Source organism: Cetorhinus maximus, chromosome 3 (assembly GCF_964194155.1).
Source record: "Cetorhinus maximus chromosome 3, sCetMax3.hap1.1, whole genome shotgun sequence".
In the NCBI taxonomy this organism is placed as follows: Eukaryota; Metazoa; Chordata; class Chondrichthyes; order Lamniformes; family Cetorhinidae; genus Cetorhinus; species Cetorhinus maximus.
This window is the reverse complement of record NC_135881.1, coordinates 52,700,192-52,725,073: the sequence shown is the minus strand read 5'-3', so window position 1 is coordinate 52,725,073 and position 24,882 is coordinate 52,700,192. Positions and strand designations below refer to the sequence as shown.

Below are 24,882 nucleotides of genomic sequence, written 5' to 3'. Positions count from 1 at the left end.
GTCAATAGTTGAAGCTCCAGCACTGATTCCTGTGGCATTCCACTAGTTACAGCTTGCCAATCTGAAAAAGACCCATTTATCCCTACTTTCTGCTTCCTGTTAGCTAACCAATCCTTTATTCCCTACACCATGTGTTCTTATTTTATGTAGTAACCTTTGATGTGGCACCTTATCAAATGCTTTCTGGAAATCCAAGTACACCACACCTACAGGTTGCCTTTTATCCACCTTGCTTGTTACTTCTTCAAAGAACTCTGATAAGTCGCTTGGTAGCACAGAACTTGAATATTGCTAGTTCATTCCCCATGGCAATGCCTTGACTACTCAAAATTGACCTGCCTGGTTTGAATTTAAACAAAAGCTTGGCAGTTAAGTGTTCCCTGGCACATTCTCCATGGCAACACCTCTACCAATCAGAGTTCTCTTACCAACCAATCAACACCCTCTTCTCATGCAGTATAAATTGTTGTTCTGAGATTTGTTATTCTTGCGCACCTGTCCTGATGAGTGCAAGACAAAAAGCTTCAAAAGCCTCGCTTCTTTTCAGCAATACTTCAATAAATTAAACACGATTTTTCTTTCGCAAAACCATGTTGCCTGATCCCATTATGATTTTCTAAGTATCTTGTTACAACCTCCTTAATAATGGATTCTAACAATTTCCTTATGACGAATGTTAGGCTAACAGGCCTATAGTTTCCAGTTTTCTGTCTCCCTCCTTTTTTGAATAAAGGTATTACATTTGTTGTTTTCTAATCAGCTGGGACCCTTCCAGAATCTTGGGAATTTTGGAAGAATATAACCAATGCCTCTGCTACCTCTGCAGCCACTTCTTTTAAGACCTTAGGATGCAGGCCATCTGGTTCTGGGATTTGTCAGTGTTTGAGTCTAATAGTTTTCCCAGCACCTTTTCCCTGTTGATGGGGATTGTTTTAAGTTCCCGCCTCTCTTTCACCTCGATTTCAAATGTTTTTGGAAGGTTTTCCAAGTCTTTTACAATGAAGACAGACACAAAATACTTGTTCAATGCCTCTGCCATTTCCTTATTTTCCATTATTGATTCCCCAGATTCCCTCTCTAGAGGATCAACACTAGCTTTAGATACTCTTTTCCTATGGGTGTCACACTGTTGGTTTTGGGGCCATTAACTGATTGCAGACTTTAGAGAGCTTTCAGATTGTTTTTATCAGCAACTGCCGATAGAATGTATAGCCTGCACCAGCCTCCTCGAGTTGAGACTCCTCATCGAGCCTAGTTTCGCTTGGGGCGGCTATGTCGATGTTGTACCTGCCCGGCATTCTGGCTCCGAGGGCTGTTCTGTGCACTGGTCTCGTATTGTCGTCTAGAAGCGTTCTGATATTCCATGAACCGAGCTTATAATGACTAGTAGCCTCGTTCTTTACATTTCAACAGCTGTAAATAGATGGCCAGCCAGAAGTGGTAACCTGGCAGGTGCAGGGAGAGCAGGCTGTGTTTAGAGAGCAGCACTGTACCCGTAAAGGTCTGCTCTGTTGCTTCAGGAGGATATGAACTCCACATATGCCCTGATCTGTGGAGAGCAAGTGTCACCCTGAGGCTGAATGCGTGCAGCGTTGTGACTGTAGACTGCCAGTAGCATCTTCTACCTGTCCCTGTCGTCACTTCCCCATGCCAGGGGGCTTGGTATGTCTGATGTTTTGGTTGATAACTTGCTGGGCAACTTGCATGTTGAGTATATTTAAGTGGGTGGGGTTTGTGGAGAGCGCCTCTCACTCCTTCATTCAAGGCAGCTAATACTACACTGGCGCAATTTGTGACACAATTGTAGCAGCTAAAAGGATGCAGGTTTGATTTTGAAGGTGTACTACTCCTAGATGAGCTGCCGAGCAGGCTGACGAGCCTCATCTACCCTTGACATCGGTGTCCAGTCCGTTGGCACTATTTTTGATCTGCAGCATCAGCCAACGTATACCTTGCTAGTTAACCCATTGTTGGGGGTTTTGAAATCAGAGTTAACTTTTTCTAGTTAGAGTGCCAATTAAGACTGATGAACTGTATCAGCCCGGAGCTGTCTGATTTAGAGGCGCCAAGAACCTGCCTTCACACCTCTGCCCACAGTTCTAAACAGGGATTGGAACGTGAAACTGGGCAGTAGGAGTTTGATTAGGAGAGACTATTTGAATGCTGACCATTTGGAACTTTTTGTGGGTGAAGAGCATCTCGACTGTCTTCACCATCCTTATCCTTTCTAACCCTTTGACCCCCAATTCAGTACAGACCATAGATCAAACTTGGTACCTTCCAAACCCTATGACATAGTCCTATAAAAAGTGTCGTCCTCATTCACTAAGCCTGTAGTTTCTTTTATTTTCTTTTGTGGGATGTGGGTGTCATGGGTGATGGGCTTGTATTGCCCACCCCTAATTATCTTTGAACAAAGTGGCTTGCTTGGCCATTCCGAAGGGTAGTTAAGGGTGGATTGTTGTGGATCTGGAGTCATATGTAAGCCAGCCTGGTTAAGGATGGCAGATTTCCTTGATTAGCGAACTAGAAAATTGATGATAGTTGTCATGGTCACCATTACTGAGACCAGCTTTATATTCCAGACTTATTAATTCAATTTAAGTTCCACCAGCTGTCGTTGTGGAATTTGAACACATGTCCCCAGAATATTAGCCTGGGCCTTGGTCCGCTAGCCCAGTGACATTACCACTATGCCACCATCTCCCACTATGTAGTGATATAGTTCTTTTCAGATCCAAACCGATGAAGTTTTACTAGATGCAAAAAGATAGTGGAAAATTGCATTTTTAAAAATTCTTTCATGGGATGTGGAAGTCACTGGCTAGGCCAGCATTTCTTGCCTATCCCTAATTGCCCTTGAGAAAATGATGGTGAGCTGCCTTCTTGAACCGCTGCAGTCCTTGTGGTGTAGGTACACCCACAGTGCTGTTAGAAAGGGAGCTCCAGGATTTTGACCCAGTGACAGTGAAGGAAAGGTGATATATTTCCAAGTCAGGACCATGAGTGGCTTGGAGGGGAACTTCCAGATGGTGGTGTTCCCATCCATCTGCTACCATTGTCCTTCTAGATGGTAGCAGTTGTGGGTTTGGAAGATGCTGCCTAAGGAACCTTAGTGAGTTTTTTGAGTTATTACAAGAGAAGAAGCTAGGATAGCATTTAGAGTAGCACTTTATTTGCTAAGAAGCTATTTGGGGAGGGGAGGAAAGAAGGAAGAAGTAACTTCAATCAGAGGTGCAACCTGCTCAGCAGATTTTACATCATGTAATTCAGTATCTTTGGTAGTATTACCTTGATAATCTTTATTGTTTTTTGTTCAGTGCACAGCTGGCAGGACTTCTGTGTGAAGAAGAAGGTTCGGAAGCTGATAACGTTAAATACTGTGGCTATTGTAAATACCATTTTGGCAAATTGGTAAGTTCGATGAATTTTTCATAGGTAATGGCAAGAATTTTGTAAAAAAAAAAAGAAATCAAAGTAACAACTCTTCGTGATTGAATTGAGTTTCTGCAAACAAGCAGTTCAAACAAGTGTTCTACCATATAACCTTGCTTGCTACTCTGAGTCACCATTTCACTTCTGCTATACAGGGTATTTTGTATATATGTTGTGTAAAAGGGATGTGGACTGCCTGTTAGCCTGAAGGTGGTTAAAAAAATCTTGAACACTTAATTAGTAATGAGAGAGTGTTAAAACTAGTGAGTTTTAATAGTTTAAAAATCAGGTGTTGATCCACTTCACTGACTGGAGATAAGAAATGAGTGTAAAAAGGATATGTGGCATGACTGAATCCAATACAATTTATAATTAGTACTATTTTCCTATATAGATTATATTAAATATCAGCAGGCATTTTATATATACATTTAGATATACATTCATGCCTTTGTTACCCCTAATCTTAACTATTTAATGCACTCCTTGCCAGCCTGCTACAATCTACCCTCAGCAAACTTGAGGTCATCTAAAATTATACTGTCTGTGTCCTAACTCTCACCAACTCCTGTTCATCCATCACTCCTGCACACCCTTACCTATATTGGCTTCCAGTTAAGCAATGGCCCAATTTTAAAATTCTCATCCTTGTTTTCAAACCCCTTCATGCCCTCTCACCCCCCCCCCCCCCCCCCTTTTATCTCTGTAGTGTTCTCCAGCCCTACAACTCTCCAAGATATCTGGTCTCTTGAGCATCCCTGATCTTACACCATTGGTGACGTGCCTTCAGCTGCCAGGGCACTAACCTCTGCAAGTCCCTTCCTAAACCTCTCCATATCTCCAACCCTTTCCCCTCCTTTAAACCTATCTCTGACCAAACTTTTGATCATCTGTCTTAAAACCTCCTTATGTGGCTCGGTGCCAGAATTTGTTTGATAACGATCCTGTGATGCGTATTGGGACATTTACTACATTAAAGGTGCTACATAAATGGAAGATTTAAAAAAATTACATTGTGAATTTTAAACCAAGCCTTCAAATAAAAATGTTAGCATGAATTGCCTTTGTTTACAGCCTGTCTAGAATGTTTTATTTGTGTTTAAAACATTGAACAAAAAGTAAAATAGTCCAATATTAAAATGAAAATGCATTGTTCTTTACAAAAAATTATATGGGGAAAGGGGTGATGTTATAAAATATCACCCCTCTACGCTTGAATGTCAAAAACAGATTTTGTTTTCAAACTGGAAGTATCTATTTTGATGAAGGCTTTTCAGTAGACTGGTTGAGTCTATGTACTGTAACATCCAGGTGCTTCTGCTACTTGGCATCTTTGAGTGTGCAGCCTTGCATGGTGTACACGTATGAAAATTATGGACAAAATAAGGTCATCTGGTCCATTTGGCTTATCCCACACAGTTGTGATGCCTGAAGCATCAGCGTTAGACACCCTAGGTGAGATTTTAATTCCTGGGATGGAACCCCAGCTCCAGAGCCCCGACCCTCCGCATTGACGTGGAAACGTGCATACACCACAGTTTTGATATGCAGAGTGCCTAATTGGCGAAAAGTTGTTTACCATCCAATTAGCAGCAGTGAATACCGGAACGAGGTGGGATCAAGCCAGAAGTGGTTGAGTGGTAACCTTTTCTGAGGCTGCTGTTGGTCCACTAAATGGAATCATAGCTTGAGCAGAGGGCAGGGAGAGCGTCCATACTATAAATAAGCAGTTGGCCCATAAACTTCCCCAAAGGGAAAGGACAGATTAACATCTTGGATGCAGATGTTGTCAATTCTAACTGTTACAAAAGCTACCATTTATATAGTGCCTTTACTGTAGAAAAACCATCTAAACAGAGGCATGAGGAAAAATAAACACTAAGCCAAAGAAGAAGAGACAAGGAGGGCTGTAAAAAGGGTCTGCAGTTTAAATATTAGCCTACCCTTATTACAGATGATAATAGACTTGCTGGCGTGTTACCAGAGCTTTGTTTTTATTTCAGTCTGTATTGAATCCTATTTCTCAGTGTATCTTGGCAATTTACTGTTCCTAATAACTCTGCATCATTTCTGCTGTCAGCACTGAGGGCCATTTCACAGTCTTCTTGGCTCAGTGTTGCCTTTTGCCTCCGTTGCGCCATTGCATGTTGTGTCACCACCGCTACCTCCGTGTCTTGGTTCTGATGGTGCAAGAAACACAATCCATGAAAAGATACTTCAAATTTGTCTCAAGTGAGCTGACAACAAACTCGTTAATGGCCTTAAATGGCCACTAAAGAAGATCGGGTAGGTTGCCTCTTTGAGCTTCCATCAACACATCCTGAAATTTGAGCATGCTGGCATTGCGTCTGTAAACAGGCACGCTGCCCCAGGGGGTGCATTTAAGCAAATGACAGCCTGTCCCTGAACTCGCCCCCTCCAGTGACCTAAACTCCCTGCCCCTTGTGTCCACAAGCAGCCATGCACTCTCCCAAGGGAGGAAGAAATACTAAGACAAATTAGTGGAGGAATATCTGTCAAATTCCACTTAGACTCTCTTAGGCAACTAAACCAGTTTAGGAATCTTCATTGACCATGTTTATATTACCTAGTATTTTACCGATCTTTTATAAAACACTATCTTCGCCACAGCCAGGAACGAGCCTAGATTTTTTTTTTGAAGGTGTTTAGAGAGTAGCTGCACAAGCTAGTGTTTATTCGATTAATCTGCTTGTCCTTTGGAGAAAAAAAGCAGCGCCTAACATTTAACAGCCATAACGTTGTATAATGTATGTGTGTAATTTCTAACCATTCTATAGTAAGAACACAATTTTTAACTATTTTATATATCTCTATCTCATAACACTAATGTCAATGCATCTTTAGTGAATATATCAAACTAAGCCTATTTGAGTGGCATAAGTCTGTTTAGAATGGCATTAGTCTGACCCTTGTGCATAACATTACATTCAACTATTATCAGATCTGGCAGAAACACAGCCCAGTTCCTTATTGTGTCTAGCTCTGCCTGTAATCTATGTTTTTTTATCTCTCTCTCCGCGTTTCTTCGCAGGCGAAGATTTTAGGAAGGTTTGTGCTCAATGATCGCAGGTCCACTGGTGGCTAGTCAGGCCTAAACATGACTAGCAGATTCTCCCACAGCGGGTGCAAGTAAGGTGCAGTCACTGCTGGGGACAGTTTGATCTATCTTTCTCCTCCTCTTTTCTTCCATGCTGGTTTTTTGCTCGGTCTTAAAGGTGTCTAGCTCTCCAAATGTATTGTCTTTAGGCATCATGATCTAGGACCTGTGCTTCCCAGTGATGATGATCCATGTGGCACACAGAGAGGGACTTCTTCTGGGTGTCCTTGAAAGCTTTACATGGGGCTCCTCTGTTCCGTTTGTCAATTGTCAGATTTCCATACCATCTCGGGCAGCTCCGTCCGGGCAATGTGATCCGCCCAACGCAGTTTGCTTCGCAGAAGGATGGTTTCGATGCTGGAGTTGTTAGCTGTTTCCAGGACTTTATGTTTGTGATGTGGTCCTGCCAGTGAATCTTGAGGATGCTACCGAGGCAGTGCGTATGGAAACTCTCTAGCATTTGTATATGACGCCGATACGGGACCCATGACTCGGAGCCATACAGGAGGGTGGTGAGGACCATGGCTTTATGCACTTTTGAGTTTGGTCTGTGCTCTGAGGCTGCGGTTGCTCCATACTTGTTTGCAAAGTCTACCGAATGCACTGCTAGCTTTTGAAAGCCTATTGCCCACTTCCTTGTCTATGGCGGCATCAAAAGAGATGATGTTCCCCACTTAGGGAGGATGCTTTTTGGCATTCAGCTCAGTTCTCTTGATGACAATGCTTGGTGGTCTGTAATCATCTTGGGGTGCAGGCAGGTGCAGGACTATAGTTTTCTTTAAACTGATTTTTAGTCCGAAGAGTTGTGCCACCTCGGAGGAATGTCATGTTATATGTTGCAAATCCGATTGACTGTGGGGCAGGAGAGCGCATTCATCAGTGAAAATAAGTTCACAATGAGCTTTCCTTATGTCTTTATGTGAGCCTGAAGATGCCTAAGGTTGAAGAGACCTCCATCAGTATGGAAGCACATGTAAGCTCCCTCTCCTAGGTCTTCTATTGCCTGCTGCAGTATCATGCTGAAGAAGATGTGGGATAAAAGCAAAAAACTGCGAATGCTGGAAATCCGAAACAAAAACAAAAATACCTGGAAACGCTCAGCAGGCCTGACAGCATCTGCGGAGAGGGATACAGTTAACGTTTCGAGTCCGTATGACTCTTCACCAGAACTAAGGAAAAATAGAAAAGAGATGAAATATAAGCTGGTTTGGGGGGGGGAAGCAGACAGGTAGAGCTGGATAGAGGGCCAGTGATAGGTGGAGATTGCAAAAAGATGTCATAGACAGAAGGACAAAGAGGTGTTGACAGTGGTGATATTAGCTAAGAAATGTGCTAATGGTGACATTAAGGGTAGAAAGCAGGACGAGCCAGGTACAGATAGCCCTAGTGGGGGTGGGGTGGAGGGAAGGGATCGAAATAGGCTAAAAGGTAGAGATAAAACAATGGATGGAAATACATTTAAAAATAATGGAAATAGGTGGGAAAAGAAAAATATATATAAATTATGGGAAAAGGGGGTGGGGATGGAGGAGAGAGTTCATGATCTAAAGTTGTTGAACTCAATATTCAGTCCGGAAGGCTGTAAAGTGTCTAGTCGGAAGATGAGGTGCTGTTCCTCCAGTTTGCATTGAGCTTCACTGGAAACATTGCAGCAGGCCGAGGACAGACATGTGGGCATGAGAGCAGGGAGATGTGTTGAAATGGCAAGCAACAGGGATGTCTGGGTCGTACTTGCGGACAGACCGAAGGTGTTCCGCAAAGCGGTCACCCAGTCTGCGTTTGGTCTCTCCAATGTAGAGGAAACCACATTGGGAGCAGCGAATGCAGTAGACTAAATTGAGGGAAGTGCAAGTGAAATGCTGCTTCACTTGAAAGGAGTGTTTTGGCCCTTGGATGGTGAGGAGGGGGGAAGTAAAGGGGCACACATCCCTGCCTCGCCATTAGAGATACAGAATGGACTCAGGAGGTCTCTGTAGTGCTTGACTTGTCTGTACTGATTTACATGAAGTTGCTACACCATGGCCAGGAACTTTGGTGGGAATCCAAGTTTTTCCAAGGATTTTCCAGAGCCCTCTGCTCACACTGTCGAATGCCTTGCAGACGTCTACAAAAGTTTTGTACAGGCCTTTGTTATGCTCACAACACCTTTCTTGTATTTGCCTGAGTGCAAATACCATGTCTGTGGTGCCTCTATTTGCTCTGGAGTAGCACTGGCTCTCTAGCAGATTTTCTTCTGTAATGGTAAGCACAAGCCTGTTCAGAAGTATTCTAGCCAGGATCTTCCCAGCACTAAAAAGGGTGGTAATCCCACAGTAGCTGGAGCAGCCTGACTTTTCTTTCTAGTTTTTGTATAAGGTGACAATAATGGCATCGCGAAGATCCCATGGAGCTTGGCATGTAGGGCAAGGCTGCCATACTTCAGGACTTTGGGTGGAATTCCATTGATTCCAGGGGCTTTGTTGCTCTTCATTTGGTTGATGGCGGTCACAGTTTCCTCCAGAGTTGGGCTTTCATCCAGTCCTTTTCTGGCTGGCTGTTGTTCGATGTGGTTGTTGGCAGTATCATGCACGAAGATCCTGACTTCTGCATTTATAAACACAATTTCTCTTGTGCCTTCATCCAGATTATTGCTAAAGATGGTGAAGAGCAATCAGTTCCAACACTGATTCCTAAGGGACTCCACTAGTAACCGTTCCCCATGCAGACGTCGTCTTCAGTTTCCATTTATTATCGAAGAAGGCCATCTCTTGTATCTGTAGAGTCATCTATTGTGTGTTTTAAAGTGGCTGTGGAGCCCGGTTGCTAACCAAAGTCCGGGCAAAGATAAATTGTCTGATTTCGTTGGGACTGCCTGTCTTTCTAGCTTGCCTTTTGTCCTTAGCTGCTTGTATTCTTTGCTGTTTGAAGGAAACAATGCCACTACTTGAGATTGCTCCCCAGGTAGTTCTCCCTTGTGTGGTTTTCTCCCAGTCTGTGGTGTACATGCCACATTCCTCAGGTCCTCCTTCAAAGAGTCCTTGAAATTTGAACTTGGCTTATCTCACACGTGTTGTCCATGTTTAAGTTGTGAATACATGACCATCTGAATTTTATCATCGGCCATACATGCTACATGTCCACTCCATCTAAGCTGATCTCTGATGAGTGCTTCAATTCCAGACACTTCTCTTTGAAATACTTCAATGCTGAGCACTTTGTCCTCCTATTTATGTCTATGATGTTCTGAATGCATCTCTTGTGGAACCTATCCAATTGCTTATGTCTTGAGTCGGTAGTCCATGCCTCACAGGCATATAGGAGGATTGGTACGGCATATAGGAGGATAGGTAGTGCCATGGCTTTGTACACAGCAAGTTTTGTTGTAAGTTTGATACCTTGTTTCCTCCACAGTCTGTTGCATAAATGGACAAATGTTGAGCTTGCTCTGGCAATTCTATTTGCTGCCTCGCTGTCAATGCAGCCATTTCTAGAGATAGTGCTTCCAAGATAGGTAGAAAGTTATCTACGGCCTTCAGGATTGTGTCATCGTTAGTTATAGTAGGTGGGGTACAGGCAGAGCCCATAGTCATTGGGCACTTGTGAAAAGCAGCCCATGATCTATTGAAGGCCTTGCTCAGAGTGTGACATGAGGGCGCAATCATTGGCAAACAGCAATTTCCATCATCCGTGATACCTTAGTTGAGGATTTCAGTTATCTCGAGATTGCCATTTGTTCTGAATTGAATGTATATTCCATCAACGTTTCCATCAAATGCCCAAGAAAGCATGGAAGCAAATAATATGTAGAAGAACATAAGGGCTGTGACACACCCCTGCTTCACACCACTTGTTACCCCAAAGGGGTCATTGTATTCACCATGGCCATCATTCCATTGTGTGACCTTTATGTCAGGTTTACAACTTTATCAGGACACCCAAGTTTGGCTAAGACTTTCCACAAGGCCTCTCTGTTTACTGTGTCGAAGGCCTTCCTCAGGTGAATAAAGGCACAGTAGAGTCCCACCTGTTGTTCCTGGCATTTCTATTGTATTTGCCGAAGGTGGAAGATGATGTTGCAGGTGCATCTGTCTTTTCTGAACCCACTTTGACTTTCTGGCAGCACACATTTTGCTATGTGGTTTACCAGTCTGTTGAGTAGGAATTTTGTTTGAATCTTACCAGCTATCACAAGCAGCGAGATTTCTCTGTGGTTGTCACACAGATTTTTGTCCCTTTCCTTTGTACATGTGAACAGTTGTGGTATTCTTCAACTCCTGGGGAATGGTCCCACATTCTGTGACATAACTGTGCAAGTTTGATGGCTAGCTGGGGCTCCCCAGATTTGTAAATGTATCTTGAGAACCTGTCTGAACCTGGAGCTCTCCTTGAGTGTAGATAACTGATGGCTTTGTCAACCTCCACACAGCTTTGCTGTCTAGATTTTCATACTAGGGCCAGTCTGGAAGCTTTTCTATAGCGACCTCATTTACGGTGGATGGGCAGTTAAGCATACCCTAAAATCCTCAGCCCAGCGCACTTTGGTACCTATCATGTTTTTTAGGAGAGATTCCCAGTCAGTGCTGAGAACAGGTGAGTAACTATGTGAGGGAGGGCTATACACCATTTTCAGGGCTTAGAAAAAATTCCTCGTGCTGATTAGCATGTGGAACTGCTACTGTTAATAATAACCTTATGTCAACGAGAATGATATTCTTGTTAACCCAAAATGTGCCACTGGTTCCATTGGGCTCTGCCTTAACATGTTTTTTTAAAAATTCACTCTTGGACTGAATGTCGGTATTGAGGCTGGGAGTTATTGCTTTAGATGTGAGTGGCTTGCTAGGCTGCTTCAAAGGATAATTATGAGTCAGATATGTTGGTGAGGTTTTCTTCACTGGACATCGGTAATCCAGTTTCGTTGTTATAACAGTTTGACAGCTTCTTTACTGATGCCATATTTTCTTAACTGAATTGAACTTGTCAAATTACCATGGTTAGATTTGAACATGAGCCCTCTGGATTATTAGTCCAGGTCTCTGGATTATTATACATAATATATAACGAAAACAAAAAATGCTGGAAAAACTCAGCAGGTCTGGCAGCATCTGTGGAGAGAGAAACAGAGTTAATGTTTTGAGTCCGTGTAACTCCTCTACAGAGCTAAAGAGCCATACGGACTCGAAACGTTAACTCTGTTTCTGTCTCCACAGATGCTGCCGGACCTGTTGAGTTTTTCCAGCATTTTTTTTATTTTAGATTTCCAGCATCCTGCAGTATTTAACTTTTGTCTCTGGATTATTCTAGTATCGTAACAAATGCCTTTTTGAAAATCAAAGTATGTAATGTCAATTAAATGGTAAACTAGTAACAAACCTGTAAGTACTGTAAGTATTTAGATAGCTCTGATGAGCGGGTCTTCATGACCGTTGGTTCAAATGTCCTAATTTGTTTAAAAAGCCAGTTCCAAATTGGTGCTGATGTGATTTAATTTCCTGTTCTTGTTTGCTAAAAAGTGGCCGGGTAAATTTAAGGCTGCACTGCCATTCCTTCCCTTGAAGAAATGATGACAGGCTAAGGTTAAGCTGAATGAGACCAACACTTGAAGACTGAAATGCTGGGGTTATCGAAAATGAAAAGCAAGGAGAGGGTGGTGAGGCAGCTGCCACTAGAGTGTTATGTACCCGAACTCAGATATAAGCTAATTGAGGAGCACTTCCAACTATTATTAGACCTCCCACTCCCAATTCACCAACAGTCTCAACAATTGTTATAGTTTTTCTTAGATCTGTAATCTGATTGTCTTCCTTAACTCCAAATTTATGGGTTGCCGTGCTGCATTGTAAAGACAAGTGCAAACTCCAAATCCATAAAAACGCACAAATTTATCTAACAGCATTGGCAAAAAAAGATTAACCACCCTTGTGCAAGCAAGAAGTGCCTATCTTGTGTGTTTGTTTTCCTAACTTGATGCTTCTGCAAGTGATTACAACTTTGAAAGTTGAAGGCTGCTGAGCTCACATTGAGGAAACTTTAGATGGCCTTGGAGGCCAATTTTGAGCAGCCTTGGGCCTAGATGGCTCAGCTGCTATCTGCAGCACCTCAGCATAGATTGCACCAGTCCAGGCCAGCTAAGTGACGAAAGAACAAATGACCGTACATTTGTACAGCAACTTGTATGACTTCAGGATGTCCCAAAGAACTTTGCAACCAATGAAATAGTCTTTTTATTTATAGGCAGATGAGCTTAGGGCGTGGATTGGCACCTGGGATTACGACATTATTGCTATTAGTGAGACTTGGTTGCAGGAGGGGCAGGACTGGCAGTTCAATGTTCCGGGGTTCCGTTGTTTCAGACGTGATAGAGGGGGAGGGATGAAAGGGGGAGGAGTGGCATTACTAGTCAGGGAAAATATCACAGCTGTGCATAAGCAGGACAGCCCGGCGGGCTCGTCTACAGAGGCCACATGGGTGGAGCTGAGGAATGGGAAAGGTGTGACCACGCTAATAGGACCGCCCAATAGTCAGAATTGGAGGAGCAAATCTGTAGAGAGACAGCAGACCGGTGTAAGAAACAGAAAGTTGTGATAGTAGGAGATTTTAACTTTCCACATATTGACTGGGACTCCCATACTGTAAAAGGGCTGGATGGCTTGGAGTTTGTCAAATGTGTTCAGGAAAGTTTTCTAAATCAATATATAGAGGTACCAACGATAGAGGATGCAATACTTGATCTCCTATTAGGGAACCAGACAGGTCAGGTGACAGAAGTGTGTGTAGGCGAACATTTTGGGTCCAGTGACCACAATGTCATTAGTTTTAAGCTAATTATGGATAAGGATAGGTCTGGTCCTCGAGTTGAGATTCTAAATTGGAGAAAGGCCAATTTTGTGGAAATGAGAAAGGATCTAGGAAGAATGGATTGGGATAAGTTGTTTTCTGACAAGGATGTGTTCAGTAAGTGGAAGGCATTCAAAAGCGAAATTTTGAGAGTGCAGAGTTTGCATGTTCCTGTCAGGATTAAAGGCAAAGTTAACAGGCATAGGGAACCTTGGTTTTCAAGGGATATTGGCGATCTAGTTAAGAAGAGAGAGGTGTATAGCAGGTATAGGCAACAAGGAGCAAATGAGGTACTTGTAGAGTTTAAAAAATGTAAGAAAATACTAAAAAAGGAAATCAGGAAGGCAAATAGAAGACATGAGGTTGCTTTGGCAGATAATGTGAAAGTAAACACGAAGGGTTTCTACAAGTATATTAAGAGTAAAAGGATAGTAAGGGACACAATTGGTCCCCTTGAAGATCAGAGTGGTCGTCTATGTGTGGAGCCTCATGAGATGGGGGAGATCTTAAATAGTTTTTTTGCATCAGTATTTACTGGCATAGTGTATAAGGAAGGAAGGGAAACAAGCAGTAGTGTCATGGAACATATAGAGATTAAAGAGGAGGAGGAGGTGCTTGCTGCCTTACAGCGAATAAAGGTAGATAAATCCCCTGGGCCTGACATGATATTCCTTCGGACCTTGAGGGAGACTAGTATAGAAATTGCAGGGGCCCTGGCAGAAATATTTAAAATGTCCTTAGCCACGGGTGAGGTGCCGGGGGATTGGAGGGTAGCTCATGTTGTTCCATTGTTTAAAAAAGGCTCCAAAAGTAAACCAGGTAATTACAGGCCAGTGAGCCTGACGTCAGTAGTAGGTAAATTATTGGAAGGTGTTCTGAGAGATCGGATATATAATTATTTGGACAGCCAAGGGCTGATTAAGGATAGTCAGCATGGCTTTGTGCATGGTAGGTCATGTTTAACGAACCTTGTAAAGTTTTTCGAGGAGGTTACCAAGAAAGTAGATGAAGGAAAGGCTGTGGATGTTGTTTACATGGACTTTAGTAAGGCCTTTGACAAGGTCCCACATGGGAGGTTAGTTCAGACACTTGGTATCCATGGAGAGGTTGTAAACTTGTTTTGAAATTGGCTGTGTGGGAGAAGACAGAGAGTGGTAGTGGATGATTGCTTCTCAGACTGGAGGTCTGTGACTAGTGGTGTGCCTCAGGGATCTGTGCTGGGACCATTGTTGTTTGTTGTCTATATCAATGATTTGGATGATAATGTGGTGAATTGTATCAGCAAGTTTGCTGATGACACTAAGATTGGAGGCGTTGTGGACAGCGAGGAAGGCTTTCAAAGCTTGCAGAGAGATCTGGACCAACTGGAAAAATGGGCCAGAGAATGGCAGATGGAATTTATTGCAGAAAAGTGTGAGGTGTTACATTTTGGAAGGTCAAACCAAGGTAGGATGGGAGAGGTCTGGAGGGTTATGGACTAGGTGCAGGTCAATGGGACTAGCGGAATAATATTTCGGCACAGACTAGAAGGGCCGAATGGCCTGTTTTCTGTGCTGTAGTGTTCTATGGTTCCATGTAATGTAGTCTAGGATGAAAGGGGAAAAAAAAGATATTTAAGGGAGATGTTGAGTTGAGGTGGCTGTGTTTGTGGAGATGTCCTGAGACCAGCCTTGTGTTGAGAATAGTTTTGAATTTGAAGCAGCTATCCAGTTTGAAGCCAGAAAAGTCTTTGTTTTCAGAAAGCAGTCTGTTTCTGAACTTCCTTCAGATCTCCACAGCGGAGTGGAAGAGAGTGAGAAGTCGTGTGGTATACTTTATTAAAGTAGCTGCAGTTTTTGCCTTGGGTAATATTATTGGATTCTTACGGTTAAAAATCATAAGGGAGCTGTTGCCAAGCAGTTTACTTGTGTGTTCTGACTAAGTGGGTATTTTGGGGAATGTTTTGTAAGATTGTTTCAACTGTGTAATTTTACTCATGTGTTTTTTTCCTTCTTGTTAATAAATCTTTTAACTTTAAAATCCTAAAAGCGTTACTGGAATTCTGTGCTTCTGGGATCAGTAGTTTTCCCCTCGTTTTCAAAATACAGAAAAATAAGTTATGACCAGTAAGTCAAGTTTCCCTCTGGGATTTGGCTTGCTAATTGAATAACATGGACTGCGGTCGTACCACTACATATGACTACAAAGACTTTAGACCTACCAAACTGTAACGAACACCCTACAACATGGTGGCAGCTTGTGGAAAATGCCCAAAACCTTGCGGATAAATGCAGAGAAAAACTAAAATGCCGGAAGACTGAAAAAAAATTCAGCAAAGCCATCTGACCTGAAAAGAAGCTCCAGAAGCACAGTCACAAAGGAAAAACTGCCAAGAAAAAGTTCTAAGAAAGGCTTGGAAGCTGAAGGCAGAGATTTAAAATTATTTACTGCAGCAGAAAACCCATATCAAATCCCAGAGCACTGGAGTCAGCAGACCTAGTAAGGGTGAGCTAAATTTTTTAAAATTCCAGGCTACAGCAAGTCCTGAGAAATATTTAACAATTTCAGAATCAGAAATGCAGATTGAAAAAAGCCACTGATAAAATCCGAGTCAGCATCTTAATATTTGGCATCCGAGCTTGCTCTGAAAAATTTCAAAATTAATTGAATATTGTGGTACTTCTAAATGCAGCTAAAGGCGAGCAAAAGGCATGATTTGAGCAATTTGTGACTTCAAGCATAAACTCTGAGCAAGAGAATTCTGCAGGCAGCAGTTCCAGACAGCCATTGTTGAGAAACTTTCAAGCTGAGGGCGATCGCCATTGTACCAGAGCCTGCCAAAACTGGCAAGCGCAGGAAATCCATTTATCTCCAAGTGAATGGTGACCCGATCTTGAAATTGAGAAAACTCCTAAAGCAGAACCCACACTTTAAAAATTTGAGTATGGATCAGAATCCCACAATTCCAGATCAATTTGGATTAATCCAAGGTCCAGAGCAATCACATAATTGGGGACTTCAGAGGAAAAGATTGCTCAGATACAGCATTGTTTAGACAATAAGTCAGAAGCAGAGCAGATTAAAACACTGCTTTAATCGGTAGCCCGATTGTGGGCAACATTATTGCAAGACAGGGAAGTGATGAATCATTTGCTACATTTGAAGAAACGCTAAAATCTTTTGGAATTTATTTTAATCTAAGAAGCAGTAAAATACTCGAAAGAGCTAAATTTAACAAGCAAGTCCAGAAACCAGGAGAACCTGTCGATTCATTTATCATTGATCTGTACAGGATGGCAGAAGATTGCGAATATGGTGACGCTGGTAGCGGACGACGCACTCTCTGACTTCATGCAAGCAAAGCAAAATGGTAACCCTGGTAAAGGCAAACCAGGTAGTTGGACAGCCAGAACTCTGTGATCAGCGCAGAACCATTTTAAAGGGAAAAAATAAACCGTGGTGCAGAGGCCAACCCACAGTGCAGCTCGTTAAGTAGCAAAACCACATGGACAGTCCAGGCCAGGAAAAGCAACATCCAATATGGCCATTAGAGTGACCATGCCAGTGCTGTGGAGCAAAGTGCCCCACAGACAAGATCGGTGCCCTGCAATTTCAGCCTAATGCTTTCAGTGCAACAGGATTGGGTACTGTAGAAAACTGTGCAGGGCGAAAACTCTGAAATGCACAGAAGGCCCAAAGACTATCTATGAAGTTGAGACTGCAAGCCTGGAAGAGAGACAGACGTGCTTCTTGGGTGACGTCAAAAACCTTGGTTTTTCATTTTGGAACGTGGACGTTTCAGTAAATGGCCATTTAACAATTTTTAAATTAAACATAGGAGCCAGTGGAACAGTCCTGTCAGACAGAAAACCATGGCTAGTGACACAGTGGCTGATGCTGCCCACAATACCCCTATACAAGGCAGGAGGCTTAAAGGTGCTGGTGAAAGGCACCTGCAGGTGACACAGATACAAGAATAAAACAATCCATGAGACTCTTTGCGATCCATAACCAGGACTGTTCATTACTAAGCTGCAAAACCTGTGTTGAACTTAACCTGTTACAGAAGATTGATGAGGTCAGCCAGCAAGGGCCTGACTGTAAGTACAAATGTGAGTTCAGACTGGGGTGACTGGAAAACACATACTGGATAACACAGAGAGGATGCTAAACCAGTGTGCCTACTCACACCATGTAAGATTCCACACACACTCATGAAGCAGGTGCAGCAGCAGCTGGACAAGATGACAAACATGGCAGTCATTTCCCCAGTCGCACAACCAACTGCATGGTGTTCCGGGCTGGTCCCTGTCCCAAAACTGAACTGTTCTATCCATATCATCGTTTACCTGACACAGCTCAATAAAGCCTTAGCCAGAGAAGCACATCCCATGTCTCTGTGGACGAAAGCCTCACCAAACTCTTGAAGAGCATGGTATTTTCAAAACTGGACGCAAACAGAGACTTTTGGCAGTTCCCCTTTGATGAAGAGCCTAGGCTGCTGATAACATTTATTACCCCCTTTGGCAGATTCTGCTTTAACCACCTGCCATTTTGAATCACTTCAGTGCCAGAAATATTGCAACATATGATGTCAGCCATTTTTCAGGGCCTTCAGGGGGTCATTTGCCACATGGGCAATGTATTGGCTCGTGGTGCAATGGTGGATGAACATGACAAGAGACTCACAGCGCTCTAAGACCGCTTACAGGAAGCAGGACTGAAGCTGAATGACGAGCGAGTTTTCCATAGACCTTCCACTCTGGAGGAGTCATATGGACTCAAAATGTTGACTCTGTCTTTCTCTCCGCAGATGCTGTCAGACCAGCTGAGTTTTTCCAGTATTTTTTCTTTTTATTTGAGTTTTTCATAGCATCAGTTCAATTCCAGGGCCACGTCATCAGCAATAAAGGCATCATGGCAGACCCACAAAAAAATCAAGTTCCCAACCCCATCCTCAATTCCAGATCTCTAGCGATTCTTGGGGATGGTGAAATTTTTACTGAATTTGGCACAAATCGAAGAACCCTCGAGTCATCTACTTAAGAAAGACCAAGCATGGTGCTGGGACTCGCATCAAGAGCAAGCTTTCATTCGCATCAAGGCGATGCTGCTCTCCCACGGATATTCTGGCCCACTGTGACCGAGCCCTGCCCACTACCATAGCAGCAGATGCTTCAGCCATAGGTCAGGGAGCGGTCCTATTCTAGGAGCAGCTGGATGGAAGTTGCCAACCTGTGTATTACGCGAACAGAGGGCTGTAGTACACGGAGATGAGATACGCCATCATAGAAAAGGTAGTTCTCAGTCAGGTGGGCATGAGAAGTTTTCAAACTGTATCATCGGCCTCAAGGTTATAATCAAAATGGACCACAAGCTACTATCCTGCTTATTGGATGAACAACAGCCAGCGAAGCTGAATTCCAGAGTCTAGAAGTTTCGCCCACGCCTCATGAGATACGCCTACATGGTGCATGTTCAAGGTAAAAACTAGACAATAGGAGACACACCTTCAAAGGCCACAGTAGGCCTCCCGACAAAACAAGATGTAAATCTCATTAAAGAACTGAAAACGCTGTCCCAATTGGCAAAGGAACATTCGTCAGTGACCGCAAGTGAACTCCAACAAATCCGCCAGGAACAAATGCATAATGAGGAGTGTGCGGCATCTCCAGATATTGCCAAGGATGGCCTCAGCAAAGACCAAATGGAGGAACCATGAAAACCTAGGCCCAACAAAAAAAAAACTCCTTTACGATTAGAGATGACTTTCTGGTCTAGCATGAGCAGCTGGTCATCCCAGCGTTCCTGAGGCCAGAGATCCTTTTTAAAAAAAATAAATAAATAAACCAGGGCACCTGGGCATTGCCAACTGTAGAGCACAAATCCAGTCATTTCCAAGGCCATGTGAAGACTTCCTTTTCTATGATGGCGTACCATTGCAAATTGACAGGTGTGTATGTTGTACAGGTAGGCTCAAAGAAAGCCCTTCATTTCTCTCTTCCCCCAGCCTCCATACTTCCCAACCAGGCCATGGGAGAGGCTGGGCATTGACCTGTTCGTCTCCATCAGCAAACCATTCCTTATAGTGGTGGACTACTTCTCCAGATAGGTTGAGGCGAAGCAACTATATACGACTACCACATCGGCAGTGATTAAAGCACTAAAAGAGAAGTTCGCAAGCCACGGCATCCCAGATGAGATCATGTCTGAGAACAGCTCACGATTTTCAAATGAGTACTTCACATACTTCACTGCCACATCTTGCTTCTACCACCGCATCAGCTCCCTGAGATACCTGCAGTCAAATGGAGAGGCTGAGCTTTCCTAAAAAAAAGAACGAGGACTTCCCACAGCATTGCTTGCGTACAGGTCCACCCCTTAACAATGTGGCCTGTCCCCATCTGAACTCCTGTTGGACAGGAAACTCAGGATGCAGCTTCCAATCCTGCCGAAGAAACTCATACCAAATTTGGTCACCAAGGATTACCACGACATCCAAGCAAGAGAGCAGTCTCCCAGGCAGAAGCAAGCTTCTGCCTACGACAGAAGGTACCTCACCAGGCACTTGCCATAATTACAGAAAGGTGACAAGGCCTGGATTAAAGACCTTGAGAAAGAAGGTACCATCATTAGAAAGGACGAGGACCAACCATGCACCTCCATGGTTGGCACTGCAGAGGGCACAGTCAGGAGAAACAGGAGGAGTCTGCTCCCCATCCCGAGACTATCCATCCCCCACTGTTCAATGGAGAGATATCGAGTAACATGCCGAGATGCCAGAGTACCCTCCAAACCTACAGGAAGAACCAGCAGCGACAAAGCCTCCACTCCTCCGACAGTGGTGCAAATAAGTTATGGAAGGGCTATAAGGCCTCCTGACTGCATGAACCTTTGAATTCAAAGACTTGAAGAGGGGAAGATAGGGTAGTGATAATGTAGTAATGACAATGTAAATGCATGGTAATAATGACAATGTAAATGCATAAAAGTAATAACAATGTAAGACATAAGGCAAATTATAATCACTTAAAATTGGCACCACATCCACAAACATTCACTCTCTCCACCACCAACGCACAGTAACAGCAGTGTGTACCATACACAAGATGCACTTCAGGAATTCACCAAGGCTCCTTCAACAGCACCTTCCAAACCTACAACCACTACCATCTGGAAGGACAAGGGCAGCAGACAGATGGGAACACAACCACCTGGAAGTTCCCCTCCAAGTCACTCACCATTCTGACTTGGAAATATATTGCCGTTCCTTCACTGTTGCTGGGTCAAAACCCTGGAACTTCCTTCCTAATAACACTGTGGGTATACCTACACCACAAGGACTGCAGTGGTTCAAGGAGACAGCTCACCACCACCTTCCCAAGGGCAACTAGGGATGGGCAAATAAATGCTGGCCCAGCCAGCAAAGCCCACATCCCGTGAATGAATTAAGAAAAAAGACTTGGAGGAGGGGGGAGTGTAGTATAAGGGTCTAGATTAATATGAGATGAGTACAGTACCGCCCACAGTGATGTGAGAGCACATGACCCGCACCAAGGTCAGTTGAGTATTGGATAGAGCTGTGTGTACCAGCAGGCATGGAGACTGTATATTTGTAAATAGTTCTAAGAGTCAATAAAGACTTACAGTTAGCCTATGTATGATTATGAAGACTTCTTCAGATTACCAATCTGTAACCAACACCCTACAACAGTTGGGTTCCAATGAGGAACTGATGGAGCTGATCATTCATCCAATGTTAGATAGCAAGGTCCTCATGCTCTGTGCAAAGGGACAACTTGGAGATAGACACAATGCTGCAAAGCATAGATATGTCCAAGCTCTCTGGCAGGATGTTTAGTGCACCTAGCATTTCCAAGTATATGTTTGAGTCTTCTAAAGTAGCTAATTGGGAACCAGAAGTCGACATGGCGTCCCCATTATGTGGAGCCAATGTGATTTTGCACTCGAGTGAGCTGGCTCCTGTTGTAACAATCGCTGTGCCTTAGCCCCAGTGCACTTGTGCTGATCTGTCTTTTAACGTAGCTTTTGAAGTCCATGTGGTGTCAATATCTAAGCTGGTGCTTGCAGGAGTCAGATCAAGTGAAGGTGCAGCTTCAGGAGCACTGCATTGCTCAACTTCTATTGGATGAGGGCTGTCAAAAGTCTCAGCAGCTGAAATGAAAGAAATAGGTTAGCTTGAGGTATGAGTGGGAGTAGGGAGCAGGTGTTAGAACACCTGCAGCTTTTTGTGCTATCATGTCTTTTTGTTGGATAGGGAGTAATCAGACAATAGAAAGCAAGGCCCTTCCTCCTGCAGTGGTACCTTATTGCCTTGTGCTGCATGACCTTCTCCCGCAAGGAAGAATGAAATGTTGTAGTGAGGGTTGTGTGTTGTCCTTGGAGGAAGTGGCTACCATGCTCGAGTGCCTGATGGTCTGAGTGAGATGTGAGTTCTGAATACTGAGGATTGTATAAGTGGTAGTGAGTGTATGAGCACAATCATAAGTAGGTCTGCGACGTCTGCTTCAGTTAATTGTAGGACAGGACAAGGTAGTGGGGGAAGACAGTGTTGTGGCTGCTGTAATTAGTCAGACGGTAAGTGGTACAACTGTGATAAAATATTTTTCCAGTCTTTTTACCTGACTAGCTCTCACTTGACTGGTCATTCAGATCGGTTGTTCCATAGATCACAAAATTATACAGCACAAGGAAGTCTATTCAGCCAATTGAAGCTCGATCGTTGAAGAGGCAGTGGTGTAGTCGTATTGTCACTGGACTGGTATTTCCAAAGACCCAGGCGAATGATCTGTGGACCTGGGTTCCCATGGTTGATGGTGGGATTTGAATTGAATAAAAATCTGTAAAAGTCTAATGATGACCATGAAACCATTGTCAATTGTTGTAAAAAAACCCATCTGGTTCACTAATGTCCTTTAGGGAAGGGAATCTGCCATCCCCAACTGGTCTGCATTTGACTCCAGATGCACAGTAATGTGGTTTACTCTTAAATGTGCTCTGAAATGGGCAAGCAAGCCACTCAGTTGTATCAAACCGCTAAAAGTCAATAAAAGAAATGAAAACCGGACAGACTACCCGCCATCGACCTAGGCATCGGAAATGACAACGGTACACTCAGGCCTGTCGATTCTGCAAAGTCCTCCTTACTAACATCTGGCGGCTTGTGCCAAAATTGGGAGAACTGTCTCACATATTAGTCAAGCAACAGCCTGTCATAGTCATACCTTACAGATAATGTCACCATCACCATACATGGTAAGTCCTGTCCCACTGGCAGGACAGACCCAGCAGAGATGGCGGCACAGTGGGGTACATTTGGGAGGGTGTTGCCCTGGGAGACCTCAACATCGACTCTGCACCCCATGAAGTCTTATGGCATAAGGCCAAACCTGGGAAAGGAAACTTTCTGCTGATTGCTAGGTACTGCCCCCTGCTCCTTGCCCCTGCAGCCGAAAAATTAGTACTCTTCCATATTGGACACCACTTGGAGGAAGCACTGAGGGTGGCAAGGGTGCAGAATGTACTCTGGGTGGGGGATTTCAATGTCCATCATCAAGAGTGGCTCGGTAGCACCACCGCAGACTGAGCTGGCTGAGTCCTCAAGGACATAGCTGCTAGACCGGCCTGCGCGTGATGAGGGAACCAACAAGAGAGAAAAGGATACTTGACCTCATCCTCACCAACCTGCCTGCTGCAGATGCATCTTCCCATGGCAGTATCGGAAGGAGGGACCACCTGACAGTCCTTGTGGAGATGAAGACCTGTCTTCACCTTGAGGATACCCTCCATTGTGTTGTGTGACACCACCATCATGCTAAATGGGATAGATTTTGAGCAGATCTAGCAACTCTAGACAGGGCAACCAAGAGGCTCTGTGGGCCATCAGCAGCAACAGAATTATACTCGACCTCAATCTGTAACCTAAGATAAAAGCAAAATATTGCGGATGCTGGAAACCTGAAACAAAAACAGAAAACGCTGGAAAACTCAGCAGGTCTGGCAGCAGCTGTGGAGAGAGAAACATTAACGTTTCAAGTCTGTATGACTTCTTCAGAGTAGGACTCTTCTTGCAGAGCAAACTAATCTCATGGCCTGCCTGGCACATCGCCCACTCTACCATTCCCACCAAGGCAGGGTATCAACCCTGATTCAATGAAGAGTGCAGGAGGACATGCCAGGAGCAGCGCCAGGCATATCTTAAAAATGAGGTGTCCACCTGGTGAAGCAATAACACAGAATTACTTGGGTGCCAAATAGCATAAGCAGCAAGTGATAGAGCTAAGCGATTCCATAACCAACGGATCAGATCCAAGCTCTGCAGTCCTGTCACATCCAGTTGTGAATGGTGGTGGCCAGTTAAACGACTAACCAGAGGAGGAGGCTCCACAAATATCCCTAGCCTCAATGATGGGGGAGCCCAGCACATCGGTGCAAAAGATGAGGTTGAAGCATTCGCAACAATCTTCTGCCAGAAGCGCCTAGTGGATGATCCATCTCTGCCTCCTCTGGAGGTCCCCAGCCCTTCAGCGATTCAATTCACTCCACGTGATATCGAGAAATGGCTTAAGGCACTGGATACTGCAAAGGCTAGGGGCCTTGACGATATTCTGGCAATAGTACTGAAGACTTGTGCTCCAGAACTTGCTGTGCCCCTAATCAAGCTGTCACAGTACAGCTGCAACACTGGCATCTACCCGGCAATGTGGAAAATTGCCCAGGTACGTCCTGTACTCAAAAAGGACAAATCCAATCTGGCCAGTTACTGTCTCATCAGTCTGCATTCTATCATCAGTAAAGTGATGGAAGGAGTCATCAACAGTGCTATCAAGCAACACTTGCTTAGCAGTCACCTGCTCACTCAGTTTGGGTTCTGCCAGGATCAGTCAGCTTCTGACCTCATTACAGCCTTGGTTCAAAAATGGACAAAAGAGCTGAACTCCCCAGGTGAGGTGGGAGTGACTGCCCTTGACATCAAGGCCACATTTGACAGAGTGTGACATCAAGGAGCCCTAGCAAAACTGGACTTAATGGGAATTTGGGGAAAACTCTCCGCTGGTTGGAGGCATACCTAGTCCAAAGAAGATGGCTGTAGTTGTTGGTCAGTCATCTCAGCTCCAGGGCATCACCGCAGGAGTTCCCCAGGGTAGCGTCCTCGGCCCAACCATCTTCAGCTGCTTCATCAATGACCTTCCTTCACAAGGTCAAAAGTAGGTATGTTAGCTGATGATTGAACAATGCTCAGCACCATTTGTGAATCCTCAGGTACTGAAGCAGTCCATGTCCATCTGCAGCAAGACCTGGATAATATGCAGGCTTGGGCTGACAAGTGGCAAGTAACATTCGTGCCACACAAATGCCAAGCAATGACCATCTCCAACAAGAGAGAATCTAATCATCACCCCTTGACATTCAATGGCATTGCCATCGCTGAATCCCCCACTATCAACATCCTGGGGGTTACTATTGACCAGAAACTGAACTGGACTAGCCATATAAATACTGTGGCCACAAGA

General features: G+C 44.0%; 1 protein-coding gene across 12 annotated transcripts in view; it reads left to right on the top strand.

Annotated features, from left to right (window-relative positions):
- The window catches only part of mllt10 (MLLT10 histone lysine methyltransferase DOT1L cofactor), a 325,623-nt gene that overhangs the window by 83,768 nt on the left and 216,973 nt on the right, over positions 1-24,882 (top strand). For 8 of the 12 annotated variants that reach the window (XM_078538350.1, XM_078538343.1, XM_078538367.1 and 5 more), the window contains one exon: positions 3,321-3,414. The exons of the other annotated variants lie outside the window; for them this stretch is intronic. In XM_078538350.1, the coding sequence (XP_078394476.1) occupies positions 3,321-3,414 (94 nt within the window). The remainder of the gene's footprint in view (positions 1-3,320; positions 3,415-24,882) is intronic. 12 annotated transcript variants of the gene reach the window in all.